The sequence below is a fragment of the Cetorhinus maximus genome, chromosome 2 (genome assembly GCF_964194155.1).
Source record: "Cetorhinus maximus chromosome 2, sCetMax3.hap1.1, whole genome shotgun sequence".
Lineage (NCBI taxonomy): Eukaryota > Metazoa > Chordata > Chondrichthyes > Lamniformes > Cetorhinidae > Cetorhinus > Cetorhinus maximus.
The window spans coordinates 122,392,216-122,407,075 of record NC_135880.1 but is presented as its reverse complement, the minus strand read 5'-3'; the positions used below and the strand labels follow the sequence as shown (position 1 = coordinate 122,407,075).

At 45.3% G+C, this 14,860-nt stretch overlaps 1 protein-coding gene across 6 annotated transcripts in view; it reads right to left on the bottom strand.

The window, feature by feature from the left end:
* Positions 1-14,860, bottom strand: part of dock8 (dedicator of cytokinesis 8) — a 320,640-nt gene that overhangs the window by 26,354 nt on the left and 279,426 nt on the right. For all 6 annotated transcript variants that reach the window (XM_078569065.1, XM_078569081.1, XM_078569074.1 and 3 more), the window contains 4 exons: positions 14,190-14,348; positions 11,177-11,277; positions 6,666-6,858; positions 6,425-6,568 (listed from right to left, as the gene is read on the bottom strand). In XM_078569065.1, the coding sequence (XP_078425191.1) occupies positions 6,425-6,568; positions 6,666-6,858; positions 11,177-11,277; positions 14,190-14,348 (597 nt within the window). The remainder of the gene's footprint in view (positions 1-6,424; positions 6,569-6,665; positions 6,859-11,176; positions 11,278-14,189; positions 14,349-14,860) is intronic.

Here is a 14,860-nt window from a genome sequence, read left to right as displayed (position 1 = left end):
GTCACATGGGGGGACATGTGTAAATGATTTTTTACCTTCTTTATTAAAAATTCTCAAGATGAAATTAATCTCCCTGAGCCAGCTCTGTGCCTCAGGGAGATTTCTGCGCTCTTTCGCATCATTTGGCGGGCCTTAATTGGCCCGCCCACGTAAAATGGCAGCTGATCACCGGTGGCGATTGGCTCTGAGCCCGCTCCCGACCAGCCTGCCCAACAGGCAGAAGATTCTACCCTTAATCTGGGTTGTGCTGTACCTGAGCTGAGACTGACTGAAATGGCAACGTGTTCCATTGTCAAACACCGACAATAAGCACAAAATGCATTTAAAAGAAAAATGAGCAACATTACATATATTTGTACAGTTGGGACTGACCCATTAGAGATTATCTGAATGTGTCACCATTCTCAACTTGTTTCAATTGGGATTGAAACACTAGGCTAGATTTTAATGTGAAGTTGCACTGAGAGCATGGGCGATAGATAGCCGGATAGGAACCTGGGGCTACATTTTAAGGGAAGGAAAGTTGGCTGGAAGCTGACTTGCTTTATGCAAGCCCCCCCCCCGCAGCTATAACGCGTTGTGGGCAGGCTGAATTGGCTCACAGTGGGACTTCTGCCCCTCACTGTGGAAGAAGTCCCGCCCTTGGGAGCAGCAGCCAATCCGATTGGCTGGCAGCTCCAGCAGTCCTGGCAACACCAAGCGTTCAGTAATGGGTGCTGCTGGGACTGCAACCAGACCCAAGAAGGCGGCTCAATGGATCTTGGAGTGAGGTAATTGGGTATTGGGTGGGGAGGTTCGGCCAGTTTAGCGAGGGGAGGGGGTTTGCGGGGGCTGGGATTTGGAGAGCAGACGGGTAGGAAGGAAGGGGGAGTACTGTCTTGGGGTGGGGGGTGCCATATATGTGCATAGGGTAACCCCTTCCTGAAGATAGCACCACCCTTTTAAAAACCTTTTAAAAAAAATAGCCTGCCCATTCCTGCTCACGCCAACACTATTATGGTATGGGCAGCATATTTTTGGGGTCAACTGGCTTGTTAACAAGCTCAATTAACCTTTAATTATTTTTTTAAACATGGCGGGCGGGCTGCCGATTTCGGCACCCACCCACCAGCGTGTTATAGAGGTGAGCTCGGGGATGGGTGGGAAGGTGGTGGGCTGGGCACCTGCCTGATTTTATGTGCCCTCCTGCTGAAAACACACCTGGTGGGGGCACAGAAAATCTAGCCCCTGGAAATATGTCATTTCATTAGCATTTTACCTCCAAGTTTCCCATCCAATCAGCAGTGGTGGGCATGGTGATGACCCACATGTTGGGGTCTCAACTCCAGTACATAAATAGCCAACCTAAACAAGCAAGCTGAAGGAGTTGGAGTTGACTGTCAGGGAATTAGAAAGGTTGCAAGGAGTCCACATGAACAAAGGCTGTGCCTCCCAGGATTTAGTTGAGCTCACCTCTGTCGACTCCTGAGAGAAGCTCAATCCCTCTGAGGATACACTGTTACAGCACTCATACAGACAAAGATATTTAAACTTTGCGTCCAGTAAAAGAGATAATTTGGTTTGCACCTGGTGACTCTCACATCACCAGTGAGCAAGAGATGAAGTCAAGGGCAGCAGTGGAGAGGCCGCGTTGGAGGCTACAGGCATCTCCAAGCTCTGCTCAGCTGGATACAGATGCTGTACCCAGGGACTATTGATGAAGATGATCCTTATTGGGCAGCAGCAGAGATTCAGCAATGTAATGACAGAAGGCTCCAAGCACACTCCTCACAACTGTAGAGAAACTGGAGGATTCCACCTCAATTATGAGTGGGTTCATGTTGCAGACTATTACAATAAGGTCATCTTCTATGGGTCAAGTGGCCAACTGGATGAAGCATCAAACTTGGCAATTAACTGAGTGCATTCAGGCCTTGAACTAAGGCTTGTAGACTCTGAATGCCTCCTTAAATAGGATGAGTGACGGACTAACCTCGACCTTACGGGGCCCCACTGACCTGCAGCAGTGTGGCAGCAGAGAGGATGATGGTGAAAGAGGGTATGGGAGTGGAGGATATGCTCAAAGCACTTCCATTTCTCACCTGTTTCCCCCACCAATCCCCCACCATCAGTCAATGTCTCATTGGGCAAGTCTGCCCCTGAACAGGTGTAGATGGAGCAGTCTTTGGTGAGGCCCTCATGGACTGCTAAACACAGAAGATGTTGGTCAAGAGCATCTCAACAGGTGGAACAGGGATCTGAGCAGCCTACCTTTGTCTAAACCCAACCACGGGTTTCACCAGGAAAAAGCACAAGGAAAAGAAAGGGTAAAGATTTGTAGCTGCACGGGAATATGCTCAAGGGTGCCTTACAAATCACTATGTTGTTAAGTTTCTTTTCCTCATTTGAAGCACCTAAATATTATTGTTTTACATCACTTTCTTCTGTTGCCCATTCTTTGTTACTGGGGTCCTTTCAGTTGTTTGGTGGTGAATGTGAAGACATGGGGCTGGATTTTATGGTCGTAGATTGGGTGGGCTGTCCCCTGGCATGTACATAAAATACGGCATGCTAACATCAGGTCAGCAATCTGACGTCATTATGTCAGTCTCCGAAGGTGAGCAGGCACAGATATCGGTAACCTGCCCGCTGTTTTGAAACAACCAATTGCTAAACTATTGAGCTTGTTAAAGACCTAACTGTATACAATTTTTCGTTACCCCCTCCATTTTTCAGCTGTCAGACAGGAAAAGGTTTGGCAGGGCTTCATGCTATGTATGAGGAGGCAGCGCAAGGGTGGAAGAAAAGGCTTGCCAATGGGACCATTGGTGCGCGTAACAGCAGAGCCTTCTGGTGAAGGTGACAGCATTTGTATATTTTTTGACTTAATTCATTCACTGTTTGAGCCTGTCATAAGATAAGAAGAGATTGGGAGGGCAAGGAGCTTTCAAATTGATGGCCACGACCGACTTCTTGTTCATGGCATAACCCCTCTCCTGTCTGATGGCCAATTAGGCACAGAGCCTCCCCTTGGCAGTGCTAACTGGTCGCCTTCCTCAGGGCAGCCACTAACTGGCCGTCTGACGCTTGATTTGCTGTGCTGGGGCGGTTTGTGCGGGAGCGAATGGACCACTCACTTCCTGTTCCACCTCTCTCACCCCGTTGAAAACTGTAAAGTCCAGCCCATGAATTAACAGTGACCAATGGGAGACTGTGACAGTGAAGTGGCTTTTGCATGAGGTTGTGAGATGGGTGCACTGGTGGATCCCAGGTGAACATCACTATAATTAGGGCATCCAGGGAGATGATATGTGCCATTGGTGGAACATTGCCCTCTTAACCTCTGCCTCCTCATCTCCTTGGAACTCTCTGAGGAGGTTCTGTTCTCTGCATTTCAGTCCTGTTGCAGGTACAAACCTGGCTGCTGTGGATTGTTGTGCAGAGTGCAGCACACCACGCTATTCTAGAGACCTTGACTGGTGCTTTCTGAACATTGCCTCCAGATCTTCAGCATGCCACTGACTTGCTTGAAGACATACTATGAATTTCACCAGTGCAAACCTTCCCACCTACTCCTGCACATTAAAATCCAGCATGTTATGTAGAATCTCATTTGTCTCATCAACTTTCATTTGAAAGGAGACTGGGATGTTGGACCAAGCCTCCTACTTCAACAGACACAACACAGATTTTATCTCAATGGAGGGGCTGAGCAGTTGGTAAACTATTTCAACACTGGCAGCATGATGCCACGCAGATTGGAGATTTTAACTCCAAGTCTCATAGTATCCTGCCCGAAAATGCGCTAGTGGAATGTTGGGCAGCAGGAGGCTACCACCGTATATCTCAAGAACAGACCCCAGCAACAAAAACAACAACTATTTGTGTTTATATAGCACCTAAACTTAAAATATCCCAAAGTGCCTCACTGGAGTGTTATAAATCAAAGTTTGACACCAAGACACACAAGGAGAAACTAGGATGAATGACCCAAAAGCTTAGTCAAAGAGGAAAGGCTTTGAGGAGCCTTAAATGAGACAAGAGAGATAGAGATGAGGAGAGGTTTAGGAATGGAACTCCAGAGCTTAGAGCTTAAGTAGCTGAAGGCATGGCCACCAATGGTGGAGCAATTAAAATAGGGGATGTGAAGAGGCCAGAATTAGAGTAGTGCAGATAAATTGGAAGGTTGTGGGACTTGAGGAGATTTCAGAGAATAGAAGGGGCGAGGCCATGGAGGGATTTAAAAAAAGAGGATGAGAATTTTAAACTCAAGGCTTACCTGGGGGGTCAGCAAGCACAGGGTTAATAGATGAATGGGACAAGGAAATTTTTTTTATATTCATTTACGGGATGTTGGCATCACTGGCTAGGCCAGCATTTATTGCCCATCCCTAATTGCCCTTGAGAAGGTGGTGGTGGGCTGTCTTCTTGAACCGCTGCAGTCCATGTGGTGTAGCTACACCCATAGTGCTGGTAGGAAGGATGGTGAGTGGCTTGAAGGGAACTTCCAGGTGGTGGTGTTCCCATCTATCTGCTGTCCTTATCCTTCCTGATGGTAGTAGTCATGGGTTTGGAAGGTGCAGTCTAAGGAGCCTTGGTGAGTTCCTACAGTGCATCTTGTAGATGGTACACACTGCTGCTACTGTGCGTTGGTGGTGGAGGGAGTGAATGCTTGTGGACGTGGTGATAATTAAGTGGGCTGCTTTGTCCTGGATGGTGTCAAGCTTCTTGAGTGTTGTGGGAGCTGCACTCATCCAGGCAAGTGGGGAGTATTTCATCACACTCCTGATTTGTGCCTTGTAGATGATGGACAGGCTTTGGGGAGTCAGGAGGTGAGTTACATGTCGCATGATTCCTAGCCTCTGACCTGCCCTTGTAGCCACAGTATTGATGGTAATGCCATTGAATGTCATGGGGCGATGGTTGGATTCTCTCTTGTTGGAGATGGTCATTGTGTGGCATGAATGTTGCTTGCTGGTTGGTTACGATTGTACCCCACTAACTTAATAAGAAATAAACGTAGTATAGATAATAAAGATACTAATAGGAGTGTACTAAATACAATAATTCTTGGAGATCTGTTAAATTGTGATTGATTTTTCAGACTGAGGCTGATCTTGGGTCGCTCAGCATTTTAACTCTTGTGGGTTTTGTGTTCAGCTTCCATTGCAAGAATACAAATCATAGATCACTGAATTTACACTGACATGTGACAATATAAACTACACAGAATTTATTTTGTTACATATCCTACAGAAAGGAGCACACTAATTCTTTTCAGATGTAACAATAACTGCTCTGGAAAATTAGCACCTTCTCAATGGCCTTAAGCCTATTTCAAAAGAACTTGGTGATACGTTTTCAACTCATTCATGAAGCTATATTTCTACTTCTGTTATAATCAGAGGGGCGGGTGGGAACAGCAGCATTCCGAGTTTATTCCAGGCATGTACAAGACCATCCTTGCAGTCAATCGTGATAAATATCTTCCCTCTTACATATCTTCCATTCAGACTTCCCTGGCAAGATATTTTGGAACAAAAATAACTCGTTGTTGCTTACAAATCTGAAGTATGTGCAACATCAGCATAACAGTCAAGGGAGATATTATGGAGTCAATTTTAACTCAGAGTGGGCTTCAGGCAGAGAAGGGGAATAGTTGTATACGGCTAGTGTGAAATTCACTGGCCTAAATGTCAGACAGAGGACATATTTCAACTCTCAGCACCATCTCTGCCTCTTGCTCAGAATGAGCATGATAAGAGCACAGAGCAGCTGTAGATGGATCAAAATCAGCTGCCTTTGGCTTCCAGGTAAGTGGTGGGAGGTGATTTTGAGAGGTCTCGTCAGAGAAAGAGTAAGGGAGGGGAGTCGGGGCCGGGTAGCCTGGAACAGCAATCCTGTTAATATCTATTAAGTCCTTCTGACGTAATGATTCCAAATCACATAGATTTAGGAGGCTCCTGTGTGCCTTTAGCAGGCCTCATCCACCTGCAAACCCTACAGGTTAAAATCAGAAATGGTCAAGATCTGGGCGACCATTGTTATCTCTATCTGCTCACTGGCTCAATTTCTGCTGGGCAGGTGGGGTTAAAATTAACCAGCATATTCCTGTTTTCGATTCAGTCATTCAATTTAAAACTTCTGTTCTTTTAAACAGCTGCATTGTTGGGGCATGGGTGGTCCAGTAAGCTGGTTCACTAATGAACTGTGCTGTAAAGTACTAATCGCTGATTAGTTCCTCACTTGGTGATGTCCTGCTTTGCAAATGCAAGTGCCTAAGCTATTCCTCTACAGGCTTTTATTTCGCGATGGTGAGCTGAGGGGGACCCAGGTAGAAGTCTGCAATATGTTGCCTGCCTACGCTGGCAGCATTGACACATGGGGTAAGAGGACCTAAAAGAGGAAAGGAAAATAAAAGTACCAGAAGGTAAATAACACTTACTGAGTTGAAGAGCTCAGCAGCTTGTTCGAGCAAACCCACAAGTCCATTTTCAGTGAAATACTTTCCACTGCATATCCCATCTTCATCAGGGGACAAAATATCATCTGAAACAGCAGATTCTTCCAGAACATTGGGTGATATATTCTGGAAACAATGATAAAAAAATCAAAGTGTTTTAATAAAGTTCCTGATGTACAGTGGTATTTAAGGTGCTAAATGAATGTTTTCCAAACAGACTTACCTGAAAGGTAACACTGCCCACAGGAAGGTACTTGTGATCTTCCAACATGCTGAGGTACTCTGCTACCAGTGCTGCAGCATGGACCAAACACAATGCAGCCTCCGTGTAACATTGACGTTTTGTATGTTTCTCAGCCATGTTTTGGAGCCAGGTCAAACGTAGATCAGGTGAAGTCTGATATCCTTTGGCCAATCTAATTTTTTTAATATAAAATGAAAGTAGTTAATAATATATTAAACTAAATAGGGAGAGGATAGGCCATTTCACCCCATGAGCATGTCTCACCAATCAATGAGATCATGACTGATTTGCGACCTAACTCCATGTGCTCCATATCTCTTAATATCTTTGACTTCAAAGATATAAATCTCAGATTCAAAATTAACAATTGATCTAGCATCAATTGCAATTTGGAGAAGAGAATTCCAAACTTCTACAAACTTTTGTGGTGTAGATCTTTCCTAATTTCACTCCTAAAAAATCTGGCTCTAATTTTAGATTATGCCCCTCGTCCTCGACTCTCCAACTAGCCAAAATCTACCCTATCTGTTCCCCTCTAAACTATTGAAAACCTTGATCAAATCTTTAACCTTAACCTTCTAAATTCCAAGAATACAATTCTAGTTTGTGTAATCTCGCCTTGTAATTTAATCATTGGAGTCCACTTATCATCTGGTAAACCTACACTAAACTCCTTCCAAGGCCAATATATCCTTCCTAAGATGTGGTGCCCAGGACTGCACACAGCACTCCAGGTGTGGTCTATGACTAGCTGAAGGACAATTTCTACCCACTGCATTCTTCTCCTCTAAATAGAAAAGCCAGCATTCCATCAGCATTTTTGATTATTTTCTGTTTCATGACATTTGAATGATCCATTTTCTGGATCACTAAGCCTCTTTGGAACTTTGCTGTTTCTATGAGGCCCAAAGTGGATGTCTTCACATCTGCCTACATTGAAATCCATTTGTCACAATTCTGCTCATTAACTCTATGTAATTTTATGCCTTCATCTACACTGTTTACAAAGCCATCTTTAAGTGACTGACAAGTTTGGATAAGAGAGGCAGGATATTTTGGTTGGTAGGGTTTCCCTGCCCCCCCAACCCGAAGAGTCAGTGAGGATCATCACAGGAGACCCCACAGCCAGTTAACACTCAGGAATGTTAATTGGCTGGAGACGGGACTTCTGCCACTCACTCGGGTGGAAATCCTGCCTCAGAGAGTTGCCAGCAGCACCAGTGGTAGCAGTGGCCAGGACTGGGACGATAAGCGGATTCGAAGTCCTGGAGTTCAGGGCCAGGTAAGTGCACGGGAACTCACGTCAGGGAGGGTAGGTGAGGACCGAGGGGGTAGGGAGACAGGGGTGGGTGACTTGGTGGAGAAACACGTGGCTAGGCAGACTTGGTGGGGAGTGGGGGGGGATGCCTGATGTGGAAAGGGAGCCTTTGAGGAAGGCCCTTCACACCCGAGGCTAGAGTAGGGTGACCTGCTGGGCTACTGAACTTCTCCTGTCATCCTCAAAATTGAGGCTGGGTCAGGAAGCGGCCCTTAAGTGGCCAATCATTGGGGACCTAAGGGCCTCAATTGGGGCAAGGGTGGACAGGCTACCCTAGGCCTTGCCTGTCCCACATAAAATTGCAGGCAGGTCAGGACACATGGAAGGATAGCGGGAAGGCCACCTGGGGAATTGTATGGCCCACCCCACCCACCATGCCTGCAAACCTGCTGGCAGGGGAACCCTAAAATTCTGCCTGTGTCTTTCTAGTCTGTCATCTAAATCATTCGTGGATAGATGAATAGATGAGGTCCCAACGCAGGCCCTTGCAGGATGCCACTAGTCACATTCTGCAATTAGAATATGTACGTATTATCTTTGCATTCAGGGCCCGATTTTAACTCTAAGGTTTTGAGTGCGTTAAAATTGCACCCTCTGGGTCCTGCCATTCAGCTAATTTCCTAACCAGGTCACTAATTTGCCTTCAATGTCATGAGCTTCAATTTTGCAAAAGGTCTCTTATGAGAGACTTTATCAAATGCCTTCTGGAAGTTGGTAGGTATATATAACATCCTAGACATTCCCTGTCCACCACTTTCATTAGCTCTTCAAGAAATTAAATCAGATTCTTCAGTCGTTACCTACTCTTCTGAATTGAGAGAACTTTAGAAGATTATAGTTAGCGCAAATACAATGTGCTCATCTATTTCCTTTAAAATATTAAGATTAAACATGCTCCCACTGTCGCAGACTGCTCGCCCTACCCTGGAAGGAAAGGCGGCCAGCAGCTGACACACCAGAAAGAAGCCTGCCCCACAGCCAAAACACGCTGGGGTGGGCTCAACAAGCTGAGTGGAACTTCCGTCCCCATCAGTGGGAGGAAGTTTCACCTTCGAGAGCTGCCGGCCAATATGATTAGCAGCCCCAGCAGCGCCAGATCTCAGTAGTGGGCGCTGCTGGGATTGCAGGAAGGAGCACAAACGAGAGCGATGGCTGCTGCAGAACACCATGTCCCAGGCTTTTTGGGTGGGGAGGGAACTGAGAGCCTGGGGAGGGGTGAGAGGGAGGGTGGGGGGCTGGGTTTTGCAGGGCAGGCAGACAGGAAGGGGGGGGGTTCACATCTTGGGGAGGGGTTCCCCTGATGCACACAAGGCACTTCAACCGCCTTCCTTCCCGCCCTATAGGGGAGCTGTAAAATCCAGTCGCTGTCTCTTTAGAGTTGGCTAAGGGGAAGCCTCAGCCAAAACTGGTACTTCTACATCATACTAACAGGAAATTATGAGGCAGCTAAAGGTAGTCATCAACAATTTCAGAAGATACTGAGCGCACAGGCTACAAACTACCTATCTAATCAATCTTTTCTCATTCAAAATATTGTTCAATCTCCCCTGTATGCCCACATTATCTGCTTATATTTCTGTTTTACATTTATTTACATTTGCATCAACAATTTCATTTCAGTCATAAAGCTTCCCAATCTGTTTTGGGGTTTTGTATTTCTTGTATTTCCAACTCTAAATTCTAAACTATAGTGGGCTGATTTTGCGTCCTTGAAGAAATGGAATGGGGAATGGCTAACTCTTGCAAAGCTAGACAGGAGTTTGACTGCTTGCAATTTTCCAGGGTCAACTTATCTGAATAGTTAACTAGAGCTCTCCGTGCAGCTTTGGCTGACCCTAATGGAGGATATGGAGAATCTGGCTAGTAGCTCAAAATTAAAGGGCTAATGACATTTAAAGATAAATAGCCATGCATAGGGACAAATATTGTTTCTGCCTTTATGAATGTTCAAAATGTGTACCTTGCACACAAACTTTGCCAAGGCTGAAGGGTGAGTGGGAGAGAAGATACCAGACATAAATGAAATGAAAGGAGACCCAATGTGGAGATATGAGATGGAACCTCTTGACAAGTGACAGAATACTGTAGCACCCAGCCTCCTGTTTGATGGCCGGTAATGAGGGTGTGAGGAGAGTTGTCCTGTTTGGATGCTAGCCCTCCTCCTCCATAATGCCTGCTAGAATAAGGTGGCCTCACTAGGTTATTTACTTACAGAACTTGGGAGCAGATGCTGGACAGCATTGGACATTTTAAGAAATGTGGCAAAGTAACAGAACCACAAGTATCCTTTCCCAGGCCTAACTTTGCACTGTAAAATGTTGCCTAGCAACTTATTCCACATTTACTCTCACCTATACATATACCTATACCACATAAAACCTTACAGCTCTTCATTGCATCTCATGTATATCCATACTTCAGCAAGGTACACATTCAAGATGCAACATACAATTGATAACCTTGTCATACTCAAATATTTCAAGGGTTTCACATACAAAATCACTAGCAAACGTCTCTGTAAAAATGCAACATCACTTCCTGACACAGAGTTCGACCTTCAGGTTGGGCACATGTTTGTTACTCTGCGCATGCTCTTGGCAACTTATATTTCAAGAATACTATTCTTTTTGTGATGGCACAAATTTCAAGATCCCAAATGAATAAGACCAACAACTCACAGACCCCTAGCTCCCTTGGCAGGCCATCACAGATTTGTGACACACAAGACCATGGAGACATATGGAAAAGGTGAATTTTCAGATTTCCTCTATGCTCCAATAGAGTACCATCCTGCTCTATTTTTCTAGTCCACTTCTCTCCAAATCTCTCACAGACAAATATACAAGCACAAAAACATCATCCACATTATTGTGCAATACAAGTTCTGATTGAAGATGTGTCAGAGTACTAACATTTTTATATTTATCCCTTCTCTGACAATGTAAACTTTGTACAGCAGCCTGCCAATAGCTTGTGGAGAGGCAGATACACAGAATCTTGCGTGAGCCTCATTCAAGCACCAGCACAACAACACATATCCCAGAATCAGCAGTGGTGATAACTGGGGATCAGTTGCTGGCCTTCACTAATCTGCCTAAAGAGAAAGTGTAGTAGTGATGGGACACTTGGAAAAGATGATGATGTGATTGTATTTTTGTGTGTGTTTATATACCTGTACATCAAGTCCATGAGCATCTCAGGATCCTTTTGGAACTCCCTCATTTTTACTGTGTCAGACAAGATACTGTTGAGGTTAAGCAGTAGTTCCTCCACCTGGAAGCAATTAAAAGGACAGGCAATTCTTTACCTGCAGTGATTGGTATATACTGTCATGCAAAGGGTCATCAAATCAATTTCATGTTATTTACATGGGATTTATTAATCACATTTTATACAATCTTGGAATCCAATTCTTTGAAAAGAATCTTCTCATGAATTTTCTCCTTGGCTGAAATCATTTGCCAGAATTTTCCGGCCCTGTTGGCGTTGTGTGTCATGGCGGGCGGGGGGTGGGAACAAAATGGCGAGAAGGCCAAAAATCGATTTCACGCTGTTGTCTAACCAGTTTGCAACTGTATGCTCCACCCGTCAATGGCGGGCAATGTTTCCCACTGCCACACATTAGGAACATAATTTCAATACTTTAGCATTTCATTATAAGCCCCGCTTGCTGGAATCATACCCCCTACGCTGGAACATCTGGGTATGGTGGTGTGCAGTGTTTCACAACTGTACACTTGACGAGCTGTACTTCGCTCGGGACTTCGAGGTTTGTTTGCCTACCTTGCTTCGGGCAGCACACGCGGTCATTGGTGCCAGGCTTCACAGACAGCACCACGTCACTTTTAGGGGTGTTCACAGGCAGATCCCTACATACCAGGCCAGTTGTAAGGTGGGGGTGGTTTTTCAATGGCTGCAGGGTGAGAGCTTGCTTGGGGAAGGGGGAGAAGTGGCCTCAGGCAAAGGAACAGGATGCAAGGCAAAGGCTGTACTGGGAAAGGGGGGGTATCCAAGGTTGTGTGTAGGGGCACATGTGGATCTGTGCAAGTAGCCTCAAGATGCTGAGGAGGCAGTCCTCAGAGCAGATGAGGCCAGATGCAGATGTGAGGGTGTGTGAGAGAGTGAGTGGTGATGTCCCATGAGCGGGCAGTGAGTGAGATGCCAATGAATGTGTGATAGCCTTGTGACTGTGTGAGTTTAGAGTGATATGATGGCTGCCTTACCCTGGCGGCAGGAATGAGATCATTCATCCATTTTCTACACTGGATGGCTGATCTCTTGTGTGCAACATTGGCATTGACCACCTCTGCCACTGCCTCCCAAGCCAGAGTGGTGAGACTGAAGGGCCTCCTGTGGCCAGAGCGGGGGTAGAGGACATTGCGGCAGGCCTCCATGGTGTCCAGGAGGTGTCCCAGGGATGTGTCACTGAATTGGGGGGCTGCCCTCTTCTTGGTTTTTGGGGCCATGTCTTCACCGGAGCAGTCCAAGACTGCAAGCATCGAGAAATGTGCGCATAGCTGCAGTTTAAATATGGTGCCCTGCGTGAGAAGCAGCGAGGTAATGGTGTGGTGGGCAAATTGGAGGCCAGCGAGATGGTGTGTTTCCTGTGACTTCATAATTAATGAGGTGGGAATGGGATGATATGGCATGAAAACGCCCGCCATTGTGGCCAGTGGGTAAAACGACTTCATTTCCCGCCCACTACCGCATTTTGTGCAAATCTGGGATGATTCCGCCCATTGACTCTTTGCTACATTTGGTTCCACTGGTATCCCCCAGCACTATGGCAAACATACGACAAACTATTAAACTTGAAGGGACATCACAGTTGAACCCAATTCAGTCCTCACCTGATATCCATGCACAGGCACTTGCACTAAGGCAGGTGGTCAGGAACAAGAATTGTGTCTGATTTTCCCCTTTTTGACTTGGGGTGCTGTTGTCAATCCCTGGCTGCGATCAACCCAGCACAGACCAGGAATCAAACTGGGTTACTTCCTGGTCTACATGGTATAGATACTTACTTTATAAATTTGCTAAATATTGATAATTTGACGGGGAATAGGAAGTCTTATTCCCTGCCTGATGCTTTGTGAAACCACTTTGGATCTCTGATTCTGTATTGCGGCACCGCAGGAATTTGATTACATTCATTTTTTTTGAGGGATGACATTTAATATAAATACAATGGGGCTGAGAAACTGCCAATAGGGTAGCTCATGCCTGTCTGGAATCTCTGCAGCTGCTCTGATTCTGTCACAGTTCATGCATGAGATTGGTGGTCCCCTTAATTAACATATGGATTAAAGTATGTCACCAAGGTGCCTGCTCATCCTAATATGCTGGAAAATTCAGTAAATGCTGCTGTCTCTGGAGGATAGGTGGGATTTGTCCCCAGTAAGGGGAAAGTGGTTTGACCTGCTTTGTAAAGGGACTATAATGTAAATAGAAAGACTTGCATTCAAATAGTGCCTTTCACGACCACAGGATGTCCTAAAGCGCTTTACAGTTCATTAAATACTTTTGAAGTATAATTAATGTTGTAATGTGGACAGCCAATTTGCTCACAGCAAGCTCCCGCAAACAGCAATGTGATAATGACCAGATAATCTGTTTTTGTGATATTGATTGAGGGATAATTTTGGCCAGGGATATCTGGTCTGCTGTTATTCGAAATAGTGACACAGGATCTTTTCTATCCACCTGCAAGGGTTGACTCAGTTTCAGGTCTCATCCAAAAGGCTGCATTTCCAATAGTGCAGCACTCCCTCACTACTGCACTGGAGTATCAGCCTTGATTTTTGTGCTCAAGTCCTGGAGTGTCACTTGAACCTTGTGACTCAGAGGTCAGAGTACTACCAACTGAGCTGCAAGTGACATAATGTAAAATAAATGTACTCGTGTACTTTTTCTTTATCCCAGTGGAAAGTGTACTCTTGTGCATATGGGATGAAGTCAGGATTGGTCTCAATTGTGATAACCCTCGACCCTTCCCACACCAGGTCAATTTGCTTCCCATAGTTGAATGGCCCATAAGTGCTCATTACCCAGCCTCACACATGAACAATAATAGCTTGGGAAAGGTAGTGGAGACCTGCCAGTGGAACTGTCATTGTCAAAACATACAAAATGTAATTATTTCAGTGTTGCAAAGAGGTGCTGCGCTCAATGTGAGGTCACCCTACCTGAATTGGAAACATTGTTGGCTGCATATCTTCATCTTCCTCTGCATAAGCCAGAACAGTTCGTAACGATCGCCTCAAATATTCTTCATTAAAATCAGATGATTTACCCACCAGAGATGCCAAAGACATGGTGACCTGCATCTTAACTCTGGCAAAATTCTGAAAGCATAAAACATCAAAATCAGTACAAGCAACATGAGCACACATTCATTTTCCACTCTAACTCTGGTGATGGGCATGAAAAATACAGAATGTGCAAGTGGTATAATTCATGACTTCAGGGAAAGGTAGTTGAGATTACTGATTTAAATGTGTATTGACCTGGCTTTTCTCTTGATTTTGCTATTACATTTAGATGGTATGAGATTATGATAGGGTGACAAATGGCTGCTGATGATCCGCATACAGCACCTGTTGCAGAGCTTGCCAGTTTGGTAGCCAGATGTCATGCCCGTGTGACAGCCTCCCTTGTGAATTCTGAAGACACCTCTACTGTAACATGCACAGGAAGGACTGACTTGTGTCAGTAAACACATGCCCTTGAGGAAGGATGAGTGTGCACAGAACAAATTGTTCAGGATGGAAATTCCTTTCAGAGTTCCAATTGTGACAGGCTGTGTTTATTTGTGCTACAACACTAGGGGGAGCACTTGCTGTACATGCGCAGTTAC